This window comes from Carcharodon carcharias, chromosome 5 (assembly GCF_017639515.1).
Source record: "Carcharodon carcharias isolate sCarCar2 chromosome 5, sCarCar2.pri, whole genome shotgun sequence".
NCBI lineage: Eukaryota > Metazoa > Chordata > Chondrichthyes > Lamniformes > Lamnidae > Carcharodon > Carcharodon carcharias.
Window position 1 is genome coordinate 152,525,068 of NC_054471.1, and position 21,721 is coordinate 152,546,788.

Consider the following 21,721-nt stretch of genomic DNA (forward strand, 5'->3'; position numbering starts at 1 on the left):
GAATTTTAATTTGGCCGCTGGGTCACCATTGGACCCGGCAGCCAGTAGGCCCCTGCTTGCCCCTTCCTGGCCAGTAATGAGCTGCGTTTCACGCTCAGTGGGCCTTAATTGGTTGGCTTCCCAGCTGAGCCTGCCTGATGAGAGCAAAATCCTGTCTGTGTTACTGGCACCAGTACTGGGGCAGGAGGGAGCTGTTCTGTTGGGATGCGCTCTATTTAAACTGGGTTGCGATTAGTGTCCTGGTGAAACAAATAACTAGGACTTCAATTGGAAAAAATTGGTGTGGGGGTGTGGTGACAGAGGGTTTAGGTGAGAGGAAATTTATAAATCTAAAGATAAAAGTCAAGGCCATGTAGCGATGTAGCAATGTAGGTGAAGATGGGCAGAATATGACAAGAAGGGGCAGAGTGTTTAATCATAATGGTGCATCAGTGAATAAACTCAAATCAGGGAAATTTGGTAACTGTTTTGAGGATGTAACTAGTGGAGTAGAGAAAGGGGACTAGCGGATATATTATATTTAGATTTCCAAAAGGCATTCTGTAACGTGCCACACGAAAGGTTGTTATATAAAATAAAGAATTGTATAGTAAGTGGTAATTTGTTAGCATGGTTACTGGATTAAAGGACAGAAAACAATAGCAATAAACAGACCTTTTTAAAATGGCAGTTTGTTACTAATGGTTTGCTTGCAAGAATCGATGCTGAGGTCTCAGTCATTTACATATAATATATTGTATTAATGGATTAGATGATGGGACCAAGTGCAATGCACCCAAGTTTACAGATGATAGAAAGCTAGTTGGGAAAGTAAGATGTGAAGTGGACACAGACTATGCAAAGGGATGTCGACAGGCTCTGTGAAAGGGGAAAGATGTGGCCAATGGAATATAATGTGGGGAAATGTGAGGTTGTTTACTTTGGTGGGAAGAATAGTGCAACAAAATATTTTTAAAATCCCCTATGAGGAGAGATCGAGAAGCATGCTTGATACTCTGGTTTAGACGAATGAAAGGTAATCTCATTGAAACATGTAAGGGAGTGCTGTTTTGGGAGTTTGGTGAGGAAGGAACGAGGTGATCCTTTGAGTACCGTGAATACGGTCACGTAAGTTTTATATTTTTATCACTTATAGCTTTTAAGGACTTATTTCGTGGTTCATCGTTTGTAAGGGCTATATTCTATAACAACGAGGAGCAGGGAAGAAGAGTCCTAGAGCAATTGATATTATTTGATATTAAGTATCTTCCAAAAGATACTTAATTTAATTTAAAGGGGTAAGTCATGGCGGAAGAGCTCAGCTGTGGTGTACTCCTCCTGCTTGTGTGGGAAGCCGGGAACATTTCCAGTGCTCGGGAACAGCATGCATGCAGGAAGTGTCTCCAGTTGCAGCTCCTGGAGGTCCAGGTTTCTGAGCTGGAGTGGCGGCTGGGGACACTGTGGAGCATCTGCGAGGCGGAGATTATTGTGGATAGCATGTATAGAGAGGTGATCACACCTCAGGCTGAGTCCACAGGCAGGAATGGAATGGGTGACCACCAGGCAGAGCCAGCAGACTAGGTAGGCAGTGCAGGAATCTCCTGTGGCTATTCCCCTGCAAAACAGATATACCGCTTTGGATACTGTTGAGGAGAATGACCTCTCGGGACAGCACCAACAGCCAAATTTGTTGCACCATGGTTGGCTCTGCTGCACAGGGGAGGGGTAAAAAGTGTGAGAATGCAATAGGTATAGGGGATTCAATTGTAAGGGGAATAGGTAGGCATTTCTGGTGCCGCAAATGAGACTCCAGGATGGCATGTTGCCTCCCTGGTGTTTGGGTCAAGGATGTCTCAGAGTGGCTAGAGGACATTCTGAAGGGGGAGGGTGAACAGCCAGTGGTCGTGGTACACATTAGTACAAACGACAGGTAGAAAAAGGGGATGAGGTCCTAAAAGCAGAATATTGGGAGTTAGGAAGTAAGTTGAAAAGTAGAACCTCAAAGGCAGTGATCTCAGGATTACTGCCAGTGCCACGTGCTGGTCAGAGTAGAAATGGCAGGATATATCGGCTGAATATGTGACTGAAGAGTGTGTGTGAGGGGGAGGGTTTCAGATTCCTGGGACATTGGGACCTGTTCTGGGGGAGGTGGGACCAGTGCAATCTGGATGAGTTACACCTGGGCAGGACGGGGACTGATGCCCTAGGGGGAATATTTGCTAGAGTGGTTGAGGAGGGTTTAAACTAAAATGACAGGGGGATGGGAACCTATGCAAGGAGTCATAGGAGGGGGAATCAAGGACAAGAACAAAAGATAAAGGGGAATAAGAAAAGTGATAGTCAGAGAAATCAAGGGCAAGAATCAAACAGGGCCTCAGTGAAAAATAGTGGGAATGGGACAAGTAATGTTAAAAAGACAAGCCTTAAGGCTTTGTATCTTAACGCAAGGATCATTCGCAATAAAGTGGATGAATTAACCGCGCAAATAGATGTATACAGGTATGATATAGTTGGGCTTATGGAGACATGGCTGCAGGGTGACCAGGGATGGGAACTGAACATCCAGGAGTATTCAGTATTTATAAAGGAGAGACAAGAAGGAAAAGGCGGTGGAGTTGCATTGCTGGTTAAAGAGGAAATTAACACAATAGTGAGGAAAGATATTAGCTCCAACGATGTGGAATCTGTATGGGTTAAGCTGAGAAACACTCAGGGGCAAAAAAATTTAGTGGAGGTTGTATATAGACCCCCAAACTGTAGTGATGTTGGGAATGGTATTAAATAGGAAATTAAAGACGCATACAATAAAGGAACATCTGTAATTATGGGTGACTTTAATTTGCATATAGATTGTGCAAATCAAATTAGTAACAACACAGTAGAGGAGGAATTCCTGGAGTGTATACGGGATTTTTTCTGGACCAATACATTGAGGAACCAACTAGAGAATAGACCACTCTCGACTGGGCATTGTGTAATGAGAAAGAAATAATTGGCAATCTAGTTGTGCGAGGCCCCTTGGGGATGAGTGACCATAATATGATAGAATTCTTCATCAAGATGGAGAGTGACGTAGTTGATTCTGAGCCTAGGGTCCTGAATCTTAATAAAGGGTGGTATGAAGCATGAGTTGGTTATGATGGATTGGGAAACGTTACTTAAAGGGATGACGGTGGATAGGCAATGGCAAACATTCAAAGAGTGCATGGGTGAACTGCAACAATTGTTTATTCCTATTTGGCGCAAAAGTAAAACAGGAAAGGTGGCCAAACCATGGCTTACAAGGGAAATTAGATATAGAGATTAGATCCAAGGAAGAGGCATACAAATTGGCCAGAAAAAAACAGCAGACCTGAAGATTGGCAGCAGTTTAAAATTCAGCAAAAGAGGACCATGGGATTAAGAAGGGGAAAATAGAGTATGAGAGTAAGCTTGTAGGGAACATAAAAACCTGATTGTAAAAGTTTCTATAGGTATGTGAAGAGAAAAAGATTAGTGGAGACAAATGTAGATCCCTTACAGTCAGAAACAGGGCAATTTATAATGGGGAAAAAAGAAATGGCTGACCAACGAAATACATACTTTGGTTCTGCCTTCACAAAGGAGGACACAAATAACATACCAGAAATGTTGGGGAACACAGGGTTTAGTGAGAGGGAGGAACTGAAAGAAACCTGTATTAGTAGAGAAATGGTGTTGGGCACATTGATGGGATTGAAGGCCGATAAATCCCCAGGAGCAGATAATCTACATCCCAGAGTACTTAAGGAAGTGGCCCTAGAAATAGTGGATGCATTGGTGATCATCTTCCGAAATTCTATAGACTCTGGAACAGTTCCTACAGAGTGGAGGGTAGCTAATGTAACCCCACTATTTAAAAAGGGAGGTAGAGAGAAAACAGGGAATTATAGACCAGTCAGCCTGACTTCGGTAGTGGGGAAAATTCTAGAGTCCATTATAAAAGGTTTAATAGCTGAGCATTTGGAAAACTGACAGAATCAGACAGAGTTAGCATGGATTTACGAAAGTGAAATCATGCTTGACAAATCTGCTGGGATTTTCCGAGGATAGAGTTGATGAGGGGGAGCCAGTGGATGTGGTTTATTTGGACTTTCAGAAGGCTTTCGACAAAGTCCCATATAAGAGATTAGCGTGTAAAATTAAAGCGCATGGGATTGTGGGCAGTGTATTGAGATGGATAGAAAACTGGCTGGCAGACAGGAAACAGAGTAGGAATAAACGGGTCTTTTTCTGGATGGCAGGCAGTGATTAGTGGGGTATTGCAGAGATTGGTGCTGGGACTCCAACTATTCACAATATATATTAATGATTTAGATGAGGGAACTAAATGTAATATCTCCAAATTTGCAGATGACACAAAACTGGTTGGGAGGATGAGCTGTGAGGAGGATGCAGAGATGCTTCAGTGTGATTTAGACAAGCTGAGTGAGTGGGCGTTTGCAGTATAATGTGGATAAATGTGAGGTTATCCACTTTGGTAGCAAAAACAGGAAGGCAGATTATTATCTGAATGGCTATAAATTAAGAGAGAGGAATGTGCAACAAGACCTGGGCGTCCTCGTACACCAGTCGCTGAAGGGAAGCATGGCAAGTGCAGCAGGCGTTAAAGAAGGCAAATGGTATGTTCGCTTTCATAGTGAGAGGATTCGAGAACAAGAGCAGGGATGTCTTGCTGCAATTATACAGGGCCTTGGTGAGACCACACCTGGAATGTTGTGTGCATTTTTTGTCTCCTTGTCTGAGGAAGGATGTTCTCGCTATAGAGCAAGTGCAGCGAAGGTTTACCAGACTGATTCCTGAAATGGCGGGACTGACATATGAGGAGAGATTGAGTCGGTTAGGATTATTTTCACTGGAGTTCAGAAGAATGATGGGGGATCTCAGAAACCTATAAAATTCTAACAAGACTAGACAGGGTAGATGCAGGAAGGATGTTCCCGATGGTGGGGGAGTCCAGAACCAGGTGTCACAATCTGAGGATATGGGGTAGACCATTTAGGACTGAGATGAGGAGAAATTTCTTCACTTAGGGAATGGTGAGCCTGTGGAATTCGCTACCACAGAAAGTGGCTGAGGCCAAAACATTGCATGTTCTCAACAAGGAGTTAGATAAAGCTCTTGGGGCAAAAGGGATCAAAGGATATGGGGAGAAAGTGGGAACAGGCTATTGAGTTGGATGATCAGCCATGATCATAATGAATGGCGGAGCAGGCTTGAAGGGCCAAATTGCCTACTCCTCCTATTTTCTATGTTTCTATTCAGAGAAGGCTTGACAGGGTAGATGCTGAGAGCCTGTTTGCTCTAGTCTGGAAACCAGGGGGCATAGTTTCAACATAAGAGAGTGGCCAGTTAAGACTGAGTTGAGGTGAAATTTCGTCACTCAAAGGGATTTGAATCTTTGAAATTCTCTACCTGAGAAGGCTGTGGCTGCTCAGTTATTAAATATATTCAAGGCTAAGATCGATAGAATTCTCTCTCTTTATTCTCTCTCTCTCTCTATTATCTTGCTTTATTCTCTCTCTCCTCACTCTCCATATTCTCTCTTCTCCCTCCCTCCCCCTCTTTCTCCCCTCCCTCTCTCTCTCTCTCTCCTCTCCCCTCTCTCTCTCTCTCCCCCCTCCTCTCTCTCTCTTCTCTTCTCCCTCTCTTCCTCAACAGTCTCAAACTTCAATTTTGTCCAGCTATTTTAGTTTACTCCTCTCCAATTGCTCAATTTACTGTCTGTGCAAGGAAGTAAATATTGCTTCAGTTTTGGTGATGTTCACCCTTTGGTATAGCTCCCATGTCCCAAGGATATGAATATTTTGTGCTTACTTTCCTCACCTTCCTCTCTAATCTGCCTAGCATGTTGCAAGGAGCAATCCAGAGATTGCTAACCTGGAGGTCTGGTTTTACAACCCTGCACCCATTTGCTTAAGCTCCTTCAGCAAGACCACCTGAGTACTTGAACCTGCGTCATTGATTTTTAACATGGAGTGCAATTTTTGGTACTTTGGTTCCTTTCCAGAAGTTTCCCTTGGTAAGGAAGCAACATACCATTTTGGCCTACCAGTCATGACTGCAAAAAGGGCTTTTTCTATACCCAGTTATTATTATTTCCCGCTATTCAGCAGCCACTGTAAGGAGCCTTTTGCTGAGGATGTGGGGGACACAGCAACAGCTGTAGGGACCTTTTAGTGAGCATTTTTTTAAAAATTCATTCAAGGGATGTGGGCTTTGCTGACTGGGCCAGCATTTATTGCCCATTCCTAGTTGTCCTTGAGAAGGTGGTGGTGAGCTGCCTTCTTGAACTGCTGCAGTCCATGTGGTGTCGGTATACCCACAGTGCTGTTATGGAGTTCCAGGATTTTTACCCAGCAACAGTGAAGGAACGGTGATATATATCCAAGTCAGGATGATGATCACTTGGAGCCGAACTTCCAGGTGGTGGTATTCCCATCTACCTGCTGCCCTTGCCCTTCTAGATGGTAGTTGTCATGGGTTTGGAAGCTCACAGGTTATGTGAGTGGGCAAGGATGTGGGCGATGGAGTATAATGTGGAGAAGTGTAAGGTTATTTACTTTGGGGAAGAATAGTAAAACAAAATATTTTTAAAATCTCTCATGAGAAGAGATCAAGTAGCATGGGTCTATACACTGGTTACTATACTCTCTTCCACCTACTCTGATAGCAATAGAGGAGCTTCATTCTATACACGACTATGTAAATCATCATCAGGCTGCTTGATGGCAACACTGAAATGTAGATTTCCCAATTTTGTCTACTCAGTCGGAAAATCAATCAAAGTTCTGATACATTGGATCTCCACTTGTTGTTTTTCAGCTTGCAGTGTGTTCGTTGTTTTCAGTGGCTGCAAGAAGAGTGTAAACCAAGTGCACATAATATTATGCAGCCAATTCCCCCATCATTTTGTACTAGGGTCTCCTGCATCCAGGATTTCTAGGACCCAGGCCAAAAGTGGAAAAGTAAATTGAAGAGCCTGTTAGCAATAGTAGGGAGCTTATTTCTAATGCACTTTTCAAATATGGTCTTTTGCTGTTGTCCTCAATATGTACCAGAATATACCAGCAGAGGTGCACATAATCAGAGAGCAGTATCTGCAAGGGCCTTTGCTTTGTTAAGGAACCTGGCACCAGGTTATGGATAATTTCATGTTAAATATCCTTTTCTCACCCCCGCTCTCCCACCACCACACCAGTACAGGTATGTTGTAGTTAAATACAGCATCATCATCGCCAAAAATGTACCCGGGAGCTAAACCTCAAGATTATACTGGTATGACTTTCCTGCATCACATATCCCCATGACCTGGGATATTCAAATTGTGTCAGGCCACAACAGCTTTTAAAAAGTGGTTGAGGCTGCCCAAACTGATTTTAATCCAGGCCAGTAGAGGAGGTGATTTTCATTCCATCAGTCTGGGATGGATTTGAGTCCACATCCCAGAGGCGGAAGGATTTTGATAGCCAACTATGTCTCTTGTCCTTAAATTTAGGCCAGCAATGTGTGTTGAAGGCTTCTTTTCGTAAACTGTTTTTCAATGACACGAGCAGAAAGCATTTAACGCTGTGACCTGGGTTCATATGTATTTGTGCCAAAAGAAAGATGTCCTTATTTTATCTCCTTACAATGCCTTATATTCTGTTCAGGTATGTAGGAGTTGAGCTAGCTACATAATGTTGCTTGTCATTTACTGAGTGTCTGGATATTTATGTGTAATTTCAATTTTCTTGTAGAATATGAATGAAATACACCCTAAAGGAAAGCTTATCCCAAGCCAAGTGTATAAGTGTTAGAGATTGATGTGTTGTTCTTGGCTTGCAAATTCTTATTGCTGGAAGGCCATATGAGAAGACATTTTCCAGCATTAATTTATAGCAGTCAGAAATATGGAAATAAAATATTATATTTCCAAGCCAAGGCCTTTTATATCTTGGTCCATTAATTTATTTTTTTTTGTCATAAGCTTCTGTTCTCAAACTTGCCCCTTCCCTGGGCCACCAAGGTTGTCGATTCTCTCTCTCTCTCTCTCTCTCTCTCTCTCAAGCATCCTGAAGCACCCTTGCTGTACACACATTGGCTTCTGTCTATGCCTAGAAAACAAAAGTGACCACACTTCAAAAATAATTTGTTGGCTATAAAGTGCTTTGGCACATTCGCAGGATGTGAAAGGCACTTTATAAGTGCATATTTGTTGTTCTTAGCAAACTTAATCTTACCTGATACCTTACCAGAGACTATGTGTGGATTAAAAGTGATAAACGCAAATAAAACCACCAGTACAACATAAAACTACTTATGAATATCAGCTTGGCTTAGTTGGCAGCCCTCAGGCTTCTGAGACATTAAGTGGTGGGTTGCAGTTTAACTGCAGAACTCCAGCACATTAATGTAGGCTGACACGTGTACAGTACTCAAAGAGCACTGCACTGTTGAAAATGCCATATTTTAGTTGGGGCTGTGAACCAAGTCTGTTTGTTCAAGTGGATGTAAGAGGACCAATGACATTATTTGAAGAAGAGCAGCTTTCTAGTGGGCTGGCCAACATTTCTCCTTCAACAGACAGCATCACAAATAGTGACTAATCAGTCATTCTTTTGCTGTTTGTGGGATTTTGGTGTGTGCAAATTGAATAGCATAATTTGCTGACAAAATTAAAATAACAACACTTCATTAAGAAACACATGACACCTTTCAATGCTATATCAGTAAATGTTTTCTTTTCATATTTTCATTTTTTTAAGGCACAAGGCCTGGAAAAATCAGTAGAAGAGCAGCCCATTCATGTGAACAGGCATGCGCTTGCAGCTGGAAGTTCTAACAACTGACAACAGCATCTTTGGGAGTGGGTGGCGAGTGCCCAGACCTCCCTGTGTCCTTGCTGGAATACCTTCCAGGCTTTAGGGGGCAAGCTTTGTTTGGTTAAAAAGTCAGGGCATTGTTTGCTCTGGTCTAGTTCTTTGACCTAAATCTCAATTCCTATGCCACATCAATCCCATCCAGGCATCTGGCTTCAGGTAAACCTCACTTCACAGCTGAGCAACTGAGCAAGCACAAGATGGGGTGGGGGAGGGGCAAAGGGAAAGGAAGATTCACAAGAGGTTAGAATTAGTTAAGATAAACTTTGAGGGCTGGGGAAAGATGCAATTTTAGGGAGAAGGCGACTATGAAGAGGGTTTAAACACAAGGAACATTAATGAGGTGTAGGCGAGTGAAGGTGGAGTTGATGATAAAGTGCAGGCCTCGGACGTTTGATGAGCTAAAATTTATGGAAGGTGGAGGATGGGAGGACAGTGACAAGGCAATTGGAGTAATAAAGACCAGAGATGACAAAATGTGGGTGAGGGATTTAGCAGCAGATGGGCTGATGTAGGTGGGAGCTGGGTGCTAATATAAATTGGAAATAGACCGTATTTGTAATAAAAAGCATATGGAAAAGAAGTTCAGTTTAGTGTGCAACAGGATGCTGAGGTTGTGAACAATCTGATTCTACCTGAAACAGTTGCTCAGCATAGGGATGACCTTGGTGGTGAACGATGAATAGTTTGTGGTGGATGCTTAAGGTGATGGTGTTGATTTTACCAATAGTTAGTTGAAGGGCATTACAGCTCATCCAGGACTGGATGCCAGGTGAGTAGTCTGACAGGTTGAGATGCAGAGATTGAGTCAGTGGTGTGTTTGTGGTGGGCCGGACCTGGTGCTGTGCTACTTGTTCAGGGGTTCTTGTAATATGTTTGTATGCTATGAAAACTCATTGTATTAAAACCTTTTGTAACGACATGATAGCTTCAAGATTAAGTCATCAGCACATGGCAATCTCTTAGCACCAGGTTCACGTTTGTTTAAAAGTGGATACACTAGTTGGCTTTTTGCAGTTGTCTGAGGTCAGCAGTTCTCTTTGTTGAACTCTGCAACTCAAGGGAGGAGGCAGGAGAATGGCAGCTTGCATGGAGGCTTGGGAATAGCAAGGGAAAGTCGGCGCTAAGCGGGGAGGGGGTGTGGAGTGGGGTTGGGGGCATGAAAGCATAGAAGAGGGATCCTTAGGAGGACAGATGGTGGGGTCGGGAGCAGGAGGAAAAGGTGAGGCAACGGAAGGCTCTTACTGGGCAACCACAGAAGCTGTAATGCCAGCTGCAGGCAGCACCAGAGAGGGGAGGCTGGTCAGGATGCATTTATTCAGGGAGGGCATCATAAAAGACTGAAGCTGCATGTCATCAATCCTCAGGGCAAGAACTAGCTACCAAAAGATGTTGGCCCAGCAATGCCAAGGTGACTGAGGTGGTCCTTGGAAGTGGTCGCGGAAGTATATGGGTTTGTGCAGTAAGACCTGCAGCCACATGGATTTGGCAGGAAACACATGCCATTTGTCCTCAAGTTTACTGTGGTGTGCAATTCTTTTGTCACTGTTTTCCAGAGCTCCACAGGCATATCACAGGCTGCCCCACACACACACACACACACAGGTGCAGGTGACCAATGCCTGCCTCTGTCATGCGAATGGATTCATCAATTACTCCACAGATGAGGACAGCAGGCAGCAAGAGCATTGGTCTCCGTGGCCATCGCTTGTTTGCCTAGAGTGCAAGAGGTCATCGACTGCACTCGTGGCAATTAGAGCTGCCTGGGAACAGCCAGCAGCAATTGTGAATCGCAAGGGCTTTCGCGCTTTAAAAGTGCAACTGGTCTGCGATCACAGGCAAAGCTCATTTACCAGGGAGCCTTTCTACAGTTTGCATAAACTCGCAGCTCCCAGAGCTTTTTAAGGCCCCAGCCTCAGCTGATGGTGGGATGCATCAGTGAATATCTGCCCCCCACAGCATGATTACATGTGGCTGCCATGCACGCCGTCGGCTCTTGAAATTTTAATTAGAATCATGTGGGAGCTGGCTAATGACGTGTGGAAGTGCCATATCGGGTTCTGTTGTCAGGAACGGCACACCACAGATAAATGCCCGAGTGTGGGGTTTGTGTGCGCTTTTTTCACTGTGGTGTGAATAAGATTTTTGTTTTGCAGGAATGCAATTGGGGTGACATTAAAATGTGGGATTTTAACCAAAGAAAATATCCAATTACATAGGAAAAAGTGTACGATCGGCATGTTGGCAATGCAGATAAGCCATTCCATTGTATTTTGTTGCCTCTGTAAATTTTACATGTTTTGAGTTACTTATATTATAAAGATTTGTGCTTTGCAGAATTTATTTTTTTTAGAACATTTGTCCAACCTTCACTCTGTAGTTAGTTTGGAACTACTTGTATAGCTGCAAATTTTAGTTATACAAACTAGACCATTAATAGGTTAGCATTTAGAAAGAGATTGACAGCAATAGGCTTTTATTTTAAAAAAAGTGGAAAATGTTGGCTTTTCAAAAGATCTAAGCATGCACTTAAGGGACTATAAACATAAGTGGATTTACTGTAATTTGTATTATTTTCTGTGGTGAAATGCAGGCAGAAAGCCAGGCTGAATTAAGAGTAACTGCAGCTGAGTGAAGCACATTGTACTGCAAAATATCCTGTATGTATAACGGTAAAAAATAAACTATTTATAGAAGGAGAAAGAGAAACGCCAAATGCCGTAGCAAAACTAACTGCAGTCAATCCATAGGTGCGGAGTTCTTTTTTTCCCAACTAGCTACACAGAAAGCTTACAGAATCGTGAAAATAAGAACACAGAATGAGGCCACGTGGATCATCAAGCCTTTGCTGCTGCCTATTCAGCTGAGCCTGCCTAATCCAATTCCCTTGCTATTGTCCCCAATCTTTAGTCTTCCTTTTTAAATGTCCATCCATTTCTTTTTTGATGGTTTTATGGGCTCAGCCTCAATCGCCACATGTAATAACTAAAGCATTCCATGTCTCAGTAACCCTCTTGTGCAAAAAGTAAGCTGCAACTTGCCTGGCCAGTGGCAATCCAGAATTTCTGGTGTTTTATTATAGACTTTTACCATTACAAGAACTTTGTCATTTTGAAAACCTCTGTGCTCTCCCCTTTAATTTCTCTCTACCATGAAACGACCTGCAAATTTATGAGCAGTTCTTAACACTAGAGATAAAAGGTTATTTTTAATGTCAGTGATTTTTTTTTTGCTGTAAACTCACCATGACCCTACTAGCTTTCCTATAATCTGTTGCCCAGAACTAAATACTAAGATGCAATTTGTAAAGGCTGATTAAATACTAAGCTAACTCTCAAGACTTTAATAAGTTGCAAAACTTGCTGTAATCTTATCTGAGATCAGTGTTGTGGCCATATTTAAAGCATTATGGTGCAGTTTTGGGCATCTCAACCCTGAAAGGATATTGGTGCATTGCAATTGAGAAGAGACACTGGCTGGGATTTTCTGGCCCTGTTGCAGGTGGGACCCGCCGTGGGTGAGGTGGGACCCCAGCCAGAAGTCCATTGATTTGCGGCAGGATCAGGAGATCCTGGCAGCAGGTGGGTGCGGAAAATGCCGCCCACTGATTATTCCAGAATTTTTGGACTTTGTATTGAGAGACTCGCCAAGCTGAATTTGTTTCCATTGGAGAAGAGATTGAGAGAGGGAATGACTCAAAATATACAGCATAGGCAATGTCGGTGTGAACAAGCTATTTACCTTGGATTATAATTACAGGACCAGAGGAAACAATACTTAAGAATGTTGAGTGATTTCTTTCTCATGGAACGGTCAATGGTGTGTTGACTCGGACCTTTTTTTTAGAATTGGATAAATATTTGTTTTTAGAAGGGAAGTGAATTATTTTGTATCCAAAGAAGTCATTCCTGGATCAAATCCTACAAATCCAAAACAGAAAACTGTCAAACCTTTCGCAACTAATGATCTATGCTTAAACATATTTTGCTGATTTAATGATTATACTCTCATCTACATAATAATGGGCCAGAACTCCTGTAGAGTGGCAATTGCAGTTGGTTTGCCATGCCACTCCTATTTACTTACACGGAAATGCAGCTGCACCTTTCTTGCCTTACCTTCTGACTCCGGCTGGATGAGAAACATGCAGTGCAGCTGTCCAGGAATCTTTTGTCGAGTGCAGGAGAGTTGGGGGAAGTGAAACCACCCCTTTTTTTTCGACACTAACTGCTGTAAAGAAAGTAAGTTTAAAGGCCCAGTCACTTTGAGAAGCCAGGGAGAAGGCAAATATGCAAGGTAAGTGGGTAGGATTGGGTGAGGGTGCTGGGGATCGGGTGGTCAGCGGGGGAGTGGTCAATGTGCAGGACTGTTGGGTGGTCGGTGGCGAGGTTGGTGTTGGGGTGGGATGTGTTCAGGAGGGTAATTCGTGGTGGATCCTGTGGGGGGTTGCGAGGGTTGTCTCGGGGGGTAGTTAGGAGTAGAAGTGGTTTCAATTCTTCTAACTTTTCTTGGGTAACTTTTCCTGCAAGACAATCAGAACCATTCAAAATCTGATTTAAATTGGAGCATTGGATGGTTCCCAGTGCTGGGTAAATTGCCCTATGGAAGTTGCAAACTTTATATGGAGACTTCTGGAGAATGTCCTCTCGCGCATCTTTGGGGCACCTCCTTCGGAAGTTATAGGCCATTGTCTTTTTAGAACTTTGTCTTTTGGGGAAGCTACATTGTTGGTCTGGCTGTGCATTTTAGAAGTGAAATTTCTATAAAAATAATTATTTGCATGAGATGCAGTAGCTCACGACACTTGAATATGTCTTGGAAAGCAATAGATTACCATTATGAGGGATGATTTGGAAGGCAGAATGGATATTCTGGATGATAGTTTGGAAGCTAAAAGTAACTTGGAGAATCTTCCTTCTGGATATTTAAAAAAAACAGTTAAGTCCAAACCTTTTGTTCCATTGCTTTCCTTTGTATTAAAGTAATACATCCTGTCCAAAATAGTGCATCACCTGCTTTTCATTGCCCACTCGATTCTTGTAAGACTGTTCTAACAGTGACCAACTGGGTTTAATGCTTCCGTTTAAGCTGCAAAGCCTCACTATCAATTCCACATAGAGGATCCAATAAAAATTACCAATCCTAGAAAAGCTCGACATGTTTACTCCATCTCTACACTATATTGCCAACTAATTCTACAAAAAAGGATGATCAATATTTTTCTGCTCTTTTCATTTTCCCTGATCTTGTGAATACTATATATTCCTGCTAAGTTAAAATTCTATGGCCAAAATCTTCAAACTTCCCACAGAGTCATTGTGTTGGAACTTCCAAATGGTCCCGTAGCCATCGTTGTCGGGGTGGGGGTGGTGGGGGGGGGAGGGGGGCACAACTATTGGGAGACTTTAAGATCTGGGCCTGTATGTTTTTAAATAATGTGTGAGACTGGTGGTGTAGCAAGGTGAATGAACAGTGGTATGGAAAGGTAAGATATTGCTTAGTCACTGGCAATTCCCGCAAGGTGAGTTCTTGCCCTTTCAACCAATGGGAAATACAATGCTTCCCCATGGAGAAGAATGAAGCATTATTGTTAAGTGGTGCACCTATTCATTTTCTTCCATTCTGTTTCTGCCTAATATTGTTCGAAGTATATGTTATCTGGTCTCCCTCTTGGACTAATAATTGTATGTGTAACTTAGAAAAAAGTTAGAAAAATAACTTTCAGCTATTTGCTTGGGTTTTCATTTTTTTATCCTCTGATACTATTGCGTAACCTCTTTCTTGCCTATATTAAAGCTAATAGTTTAACATTCGGTAGTTTGTCTGGAAACTATCTCTCTGTAATCAGCAGTAATGTTTTGTTCATTAGGTATGGCCAGAACTGTCTTATTCAGTTTGAGGATTTTGCCAACATCAATGCATTCCGTCTTCTGAACAAGTATCGCAACAAATACTGCACCTTCAATGATGATATCCAGGGTATGTATAATGTAAATTTGACTTGCCTACCACACATAACCAACAACAGATTCCCCAAAGGTTAATCATTGGATCCTGTTAAATCGCATCCAGGGCCAACATCTGGATGATTATCAGACTGCTTAATCTAGTTTTTGGAATATCTGTCAAGAAATGTTAACCATAATTCAGGAACTAAGAAGTCCTTCTATCCATAGTTTGTTTTGAACTTGGTTTGAATCAATGCTTGAGGAACTGAAATAACAAGCTTTCTGCTAATTTTGCTACTATAATATGCATGAATTAAGGCTGTATTGAATCTTCAGATTGAATTTATGCAGATTATCTGAACTTTAGGCTACAGTACTAATTATTCATTGGTTTCTTCTTCTGAAGCCCATTTCACTCTATTTTTCTTAATGTTGAAAATGAATCTGAAGATTGTATAGCTATCCTGATCTAATTGAGTTTCAAATGACAAATTAAACAGGCTCAGTTTATAGCTACAATATGATTTTTTTTTTTGCTATTAATATTTTCATATCACCTCAGGCAGTCTGCTCAGAAAATATGCTATTTATTTTAATTAGATTTTTTCCAATTTGGATTCTCTTTTGCTGCCAGTGTTAGCACCGTTTTTTATGAAGGGGACCAAATGATGTATATTTGGCTATATTTGGTTACTTTGAGTTATCATAGCTATAAGCACAAAGTCCAAGGCCTCAAGAATGCACTTCGTTAATGTCATAATAGTTAATTGCAGACTTTTAATTAACCATAGCTATGCTGTCAATCCTGGGGTGACATCATTTGAGTTGATGGAAAATGTTTCTTTGATTCCTTTGCCCTCATAGTGACGGGTATCTTGATGGACATTAGGCAGAATGCATCATGTGATATCCTTATTAAAGGATTCTAACTGTGATGCAATCATTTCAATTTGCAAAGAATGGGATCTGCTGTTAAATACCAAAAGCAAAACAAATTGGGCACTATGTTCATGCATGTATGTTGATTAAAAACAAAGTTTAACATTGCGTACTTGGCAGGGGGTGGTCAATATAACAGATTAATTTCTATAGCTTTCCTTGTGTGAAGGGAACCTTTCTGGGCAGTTACACAGTGGAGCAAGTTAGACACCAAGGAGGAGATGAATAAAAGCTTAGCAGGGGAAGGAGGGATGACTACATAGTTGAATGGAAGTGCTTTTGTGAGGCTTTTGAATGCAGAGGTGGCAGTGTGATAAAATGAAAAGATTTAACAATTTAAATTTGGACAATACTCCTTAAGTAATATAAGTTCCAGAGTGCTATAAAAGGATGAGTTGTGGCCACTAAGGAGGAAGTAACAAAATTAGGTGAGAGAATTCTAAATTTATCATATTAATGCATTTATATTCCACAACTTAAATTTAGATGTTTCAAAAATATCTGAAATGGGGCATTTGAGGTATTGCAGATTAGTAAACTGGAATTAAGGTATCCTAGCAATTGATGAAGTGTCAGACTATATTCTCTATCGTGTCACCAAAAGACAGTATAACAATCCCTTTAAATAAATGAGAAAGATTATGGCCCAGGCATGCTGTCGATGCTGAGCACATTTTTGCTGCCCCTGAAGATCCCTGTGACCTGTTGGGACTTCCGGTCTGTGCTGAAGCATTAAAGGATTGGTGCAAGGAGAAGATCGTCAGGGGGACGAAGGGATGATATGTTCTCTTTTCACTAGGTGAACTGCTGCATTCAGGTGGTTTTTTTACAAGGTCCAAGTCTTTCAATAATTGAGCAGGGGGTTGGTTAAGTGGACAGGTGAGGTGGATAAGTCGGCATTGGGTATGGGGAGTTGGTGTGTGATTGGGGAGATCAGTTGTGGTGCTCAGTTGAATTACGCTGTAAATCACAGAGTTGGACCAGGTATTAAATTGTGTAACACTTCCAGAGTAAATATGCAGGTATCTAGTGTATCTGGTATTCTACATATCTGGCCAAGTCCCTGACCCCAAGATCAGTATCAGAAACTTTCATGGAGGGTCCCGAGCAGTGGAAATCAGTCCATAGGAAGTTTAAACTTTCCAGGCAATTACAGTGTATGTGCGTGTGTCAGGACTTCCATGGGGAATTGATGCACATTTCCCAACTTATATCCCATCTCCCATCTGGATAACAGAAGATTTGGGCCATTACTTCAGTACTGAGGATGACATCTGATTTTTGCAAATTGATTTCAGTTTTCCATTGATAGTACTCTGGCTGTATCACAATGTGTGCCTGTATTTGCCTGTTTTTCCCCTTCTTCCTGAAACTCCATTGTTTTATAAGCCAGTTTAATGTGAAAGTTGTATTTTACTTATTATATGAAATATGTACATAAAATTACCTTGAAAATGATAAAGCTATTCAGGGAAGTTACTTTCTGTTACCCAGATTCTTTTGGTAATTTTTCAGTTGTTTTTCCTGACATGTCAGCACTTGAGACCATCTTAAACATGGGAACAATCCAGCCCTCTTTCTCTTTCTGGTGGTGATATTTTCTTTTTGCACCTTTTTGTCTCTTGTCTTAAGGAATGTGTACTGAGCTGTACCCTGATCTTTAACAGCTGTACATCTGCAGCACTTTTTGCTGATTCAGTTGTGATAGGAATAAAGCATTCATTGTAAAATACAATGAGTATGAATACAGTAGTCATTGTACTACCATTAGGTGAAACTCAGCTGTGAGCACCATTAAAATTGCTTGTTGTTTTAATCTGGATTGCCTCTTTTAGTATGAAATGTGAAGTTCCAAATATTATTCACTCATTTGGAGAGGGCAGTGGAATAGGCCCGAGGGGCTGAATGGCCTATTACTACGGTGGTCAAGTATTAGTTATCATCCCATGCACCACACCGGCCAGTTTGGTTGTATTTTTGTTGCATTCTTGATTTGATTTTACTGTGTGCACGCTCAGAAATCTTAGCATCTACCCTAACCATACTGTTTTTGTTTGTGCTTTCTGCCCCTCTCCCAATGTTAGTTTGTTTTTAAATGTGCATAACAATCTGGTCCATTCAGACATGCAACAGTCATAGCCTGGAATTTCAAACAGGCTAAAATATGTGATATCTGCAAGGCAGCTGCTTATGTAGTTCATATATCTTCACAACTGTCTTAAAGGAAATCTCCGAAAGGAAGGTAGTTTGGCAGAGCTTTATTTGACTTTGACCTGAATCTAAGCTGGTGGATCCTCATTCATTGCTTTGCAGGGCTACAGTGGGGTTGTTCTGAATGACAGATTAAGTATAGCTGCTTGAAGAAGATAGATTATTTTTGTCAAGTAGTCACTTTTCAAATGAAGGTTACACTGCACTTGCCATAATTCTGCAAGTTAGCATGCAAGCTGATTGATTGATAAGGCTCTTGGCTGTATGTGTCTTCAGTTATTGGTTCTTTCCAGGTGTATGTATGTATGTATTTATGAGACTTTCACCTTCACAAAAGTACTAAGTTGCATACTTTTATACTATTTGTTTTAAATATTTATTGTTCTTAGTGCCTTTAATTTAGGTGTTTCTTAAATCTATTTTATTAATACTCAGTAAAGCTTGCATTGTCCCCCCCCACTTTTCTTCTTGTAGGCCATGTATGTGGATTTTCAGCCTCTGCTGATAATTGTGCTAAGATACCCCACCTTGGAAAATAAATTTGTGCCATCTGATGAACATGGCGATGGAATTGCGCTTACAGTAATTACATAGGATGTATAGCACAAAAACAGGCCATTCAGCCCAACTGACCCATGCCGGTGTTAGTGCCCGACACGAGCTGCCTCCTGTCCATCATGTAACACTGTTAACATGACCTTAACAATCCTATCAGAAGCTGCTTTTCACCTAAGGGGTGAAATAGCCCACTGGTTTTCTGAACTGTAAGAAGTTGAGCTGGCATTTCTCTTTCACCTGCCTCTGCCAATTAACTTGTGGTCCACGCTGTTAATATTTCTAGATATACAGCTGTACATTAATCCATTTAAGGGGAATACATGTGCCTGAAAATCCCTTTTTATAGCAAATAAACTTGCACGACCATTTAGCACAGTAGATGGACACTTATTGGCATTTTCTTTTTCATTCATTCCTTCATGGGATGTGGGCTTCACTGACTGGGCCAGCATTTTTATTGCCCACCCCTAGTTGCCCTTGAGTAGGTGGTGGTGAGCTGCCTCCTTGAACCGCTGCAGTCCATGTGGTGTAGGTACACTCACAGTGCTATTAGGAAGGGAGTTCCAGGAATTTGACTCAGTGACAGTGAAGGAATGCCGATATATTTCCAAGGCAGGATTGTGAGTGACTTGGAGGGGAACTTCCAGGTGGTAGTGTTCCCACCAACTGCTGCCCTTGTCCTTCTAGGTGGTAGTGGTCATGGGTTTGGAAGGTGCTATTGAAGGAGCCTTGGTGAATTCCTGCAGTGCACCTTGTAGATGGTACACACTGCTGCTATTATGCGTCGGTGGTGGAGGGAGTGAATGTTTGTGGATGTGGTGCCAGTCAAGTGGGCTGCTTTGTCCTGTCAAGCTTCTTGAGTGTTGTGGGAGCTGCACTCATCCAGGCAAGTGGGGAGTATTCCATCACACTCCTGACTTGTGCCTTGTAGATGGTGGACAGGCTTTGGGGAGTCAGGAGGTGAGTTACTCGCCACAGGATTCCGAGCCTCTGACCTGCTCTTGTAAGCACAGTATTTATATGGTTAGTCCAGTTCAGTTTCTGGTCAATGGTAACCCCCAGGATGTTGCTAGTGGGGGATTCAGTGATGGTAATGCCATTGAATGCTAAGGGGCAATGTTTGGATTCTCTCTCATTGGAGATGGTCATTGCCTAACACTTGTGTGGCATGGATGTTACTTGTTACTTGTCAGCCCGAGCCAGGATATTGTCCAGGTCTTGCTGCATTTGGACATGGACTGCTTCAGTATCTGAGGAGTCTTGAATGGTGCTGAACATTGTGCAATCATCAGCGAACATACCCACTTCTGATGTTATGATGGAAGGAAGGTCATTGATGAAGCAGCTGAAGATGGTAGGACCTACGACACTACCCTGAGGAACTCCTGCAGTGATGTCCTGGAGCTGAGATGACTGATCTCCAACAACCACAACCATCTTCCTTTGTGCTAGGTATCACTCCAACCAGCGGAGAGTTTTCCCCCTGATTCCCATTGACTCCAGTTTTGCTAGGGCTCCTTGATGCCACACTCAGTCAAATGCGGCCTTGATGTCAAGGGCAGTCACTCTAACCTCTGGAGTTCAGCTCTTTTTTGTCCATGTTCAAAGCAAGGCTGTAATGAGGTTAGGAGATGAGTGGGCCTAACGGAACCCAAACTGGGTGTCAGTGAGCAGGTTATTGCTAAGTGAGTGCCGCTTGATAGCACTGTTGATGACACCTTCCATTACTTCACTGATGATGGAGAGTAGACTAATGGGATGGTAATTGGCCGGGTTGGATTTGGCCTTTTTGTGTAGAGGACATACCTGGGCAACTTTCCAAATAGCTGGGTAGATGCTAAGCTGTACTGTTGTACAGCTGTACGGGAACAGCTTGGCTAGGAGCGCGGCAAGTTCTGGAGCATCATTCTTAAGTACCATTGCTGGAGCATTGTTGGGGCCTATAGCCTTTGCAGTATCCAGTGCCTTCAGCCATTTCTTGATATCACGTGGAGTGAATCAAATTGGCTGAAGACTGGCATCTGTGATCCTGGGGACCTCTGGAGGAGGCCAAGATGAATCATCCACTCGGCACTTCTAGCTGAAGATTGTTGAGAATGCTTCAGTCTTATCCTTTGCATTGCTGTGCTGGGCTCCTCCAACATTGAGGATGGGGATATTTGTGGAGCCGCCTCCAGTGAATTATTTAATTGTCCACCACCATTTATGACTGGATGTGGCAGGACTGCAGAGCTTAGATCTAGCTCTTTGGTTATGGGATTGCTTAGCTCTGTCTATCACTTGCTGCTTGTGCTGTTTGGCATGCAAGTCATATCTTATAATTTCACCAGATTGACACCGCATTTTTAGGAATGCCTGGTTCTGCTCCTGGCATGGCCTTCTCCACTCTTCTTTGAACAAGAGTTGATAAACTGGCTTGATGATAATGGTAGAGTGGGGGATATGCTGGGCTATGAGATTACAGATTGTGTTCAAGTACAATTCTGCTGCTTCTGATGACCCACAGTGCCCTATGGATGCCCAGCCTTGAGTTGCTAGATCTGTTCGAAATCTATCCCATTTAGCACATTAATAGTGCCACACAACATGATGGAGGGTATCCTCAATGTGAAGGCGGACTTCGTCCCCGCAATGCCTATGCGGTGGTCACTCCAACCGATACTGTCATGGACAGATGTATCTGCAGTCGGCAGGTTGGTGAGGTTGAGGCAAAATATGTTTTTCTCTTGTTGGTTCCCTCACCAGCTGCCGCAGACCCAGTCTAGCAGCTATGTCAGCCAGCTCAATCAGTAGTGGTGCTATCGAGCCACTCTTGGTGATGGACATTGAAGTCCCCCCACCCAGAGTACATTCTGTGTCCTTGCCACCCTCAGTGCTTCCTCCAAGTGATATTCAACATGGAGGAGCACTGATTCATCAGCTGAGGGAGGGTGGTACGTAGTAAACAGCAGGACGTTTCCTTGCTCATTTTTGACCTGACGCCATGAGACTTCATGGGGTCTAGAGTCGATGTTGAGGACTCCCAGGGCAGCTCCCTCCCGACTGTATACCATTGTGCCGCCACCTCTGCTGAGTCTGACCTGTTGGTTGTGTCTGGAACATTATCTGTAAGGCATGATTCCATAAGGGTGACCATGTCAGGCTGTTATTTGACTGGCCTGAGACACAGCTCTCCCAATTTTGCCACTAGCCCCTGATGTCAGTAAG

The 21,721-nt window shown here is 42.6% G+C and overlaps 1 protein-coding gene across 2 annotated transcripts in view; it reads left to right on the top strand.

Annotated features, from left to right (window-relative positions):
* The window catches only part of me1 (malic enzyme 1, NADP(+)-dependent, cytosolic), a 598,180-nt gene that overhangs the window by 426,489 nt on the left and 149,970 nt on the right, over positions 1-21,721 (top strand). For both annotated transcript variants that reach the window (XM_041187865.1, XM_041187866.1), the window contains exon 7: positions 14,728-14,837. In XM_041187865.1, coding sequence (XP_041043799.1) covers positions 14,728-14,837 — 110 coding nt within the window. The remainder of the gene's footprint in view (positions 1-14,727; positions 14,838-21,721) is intronic.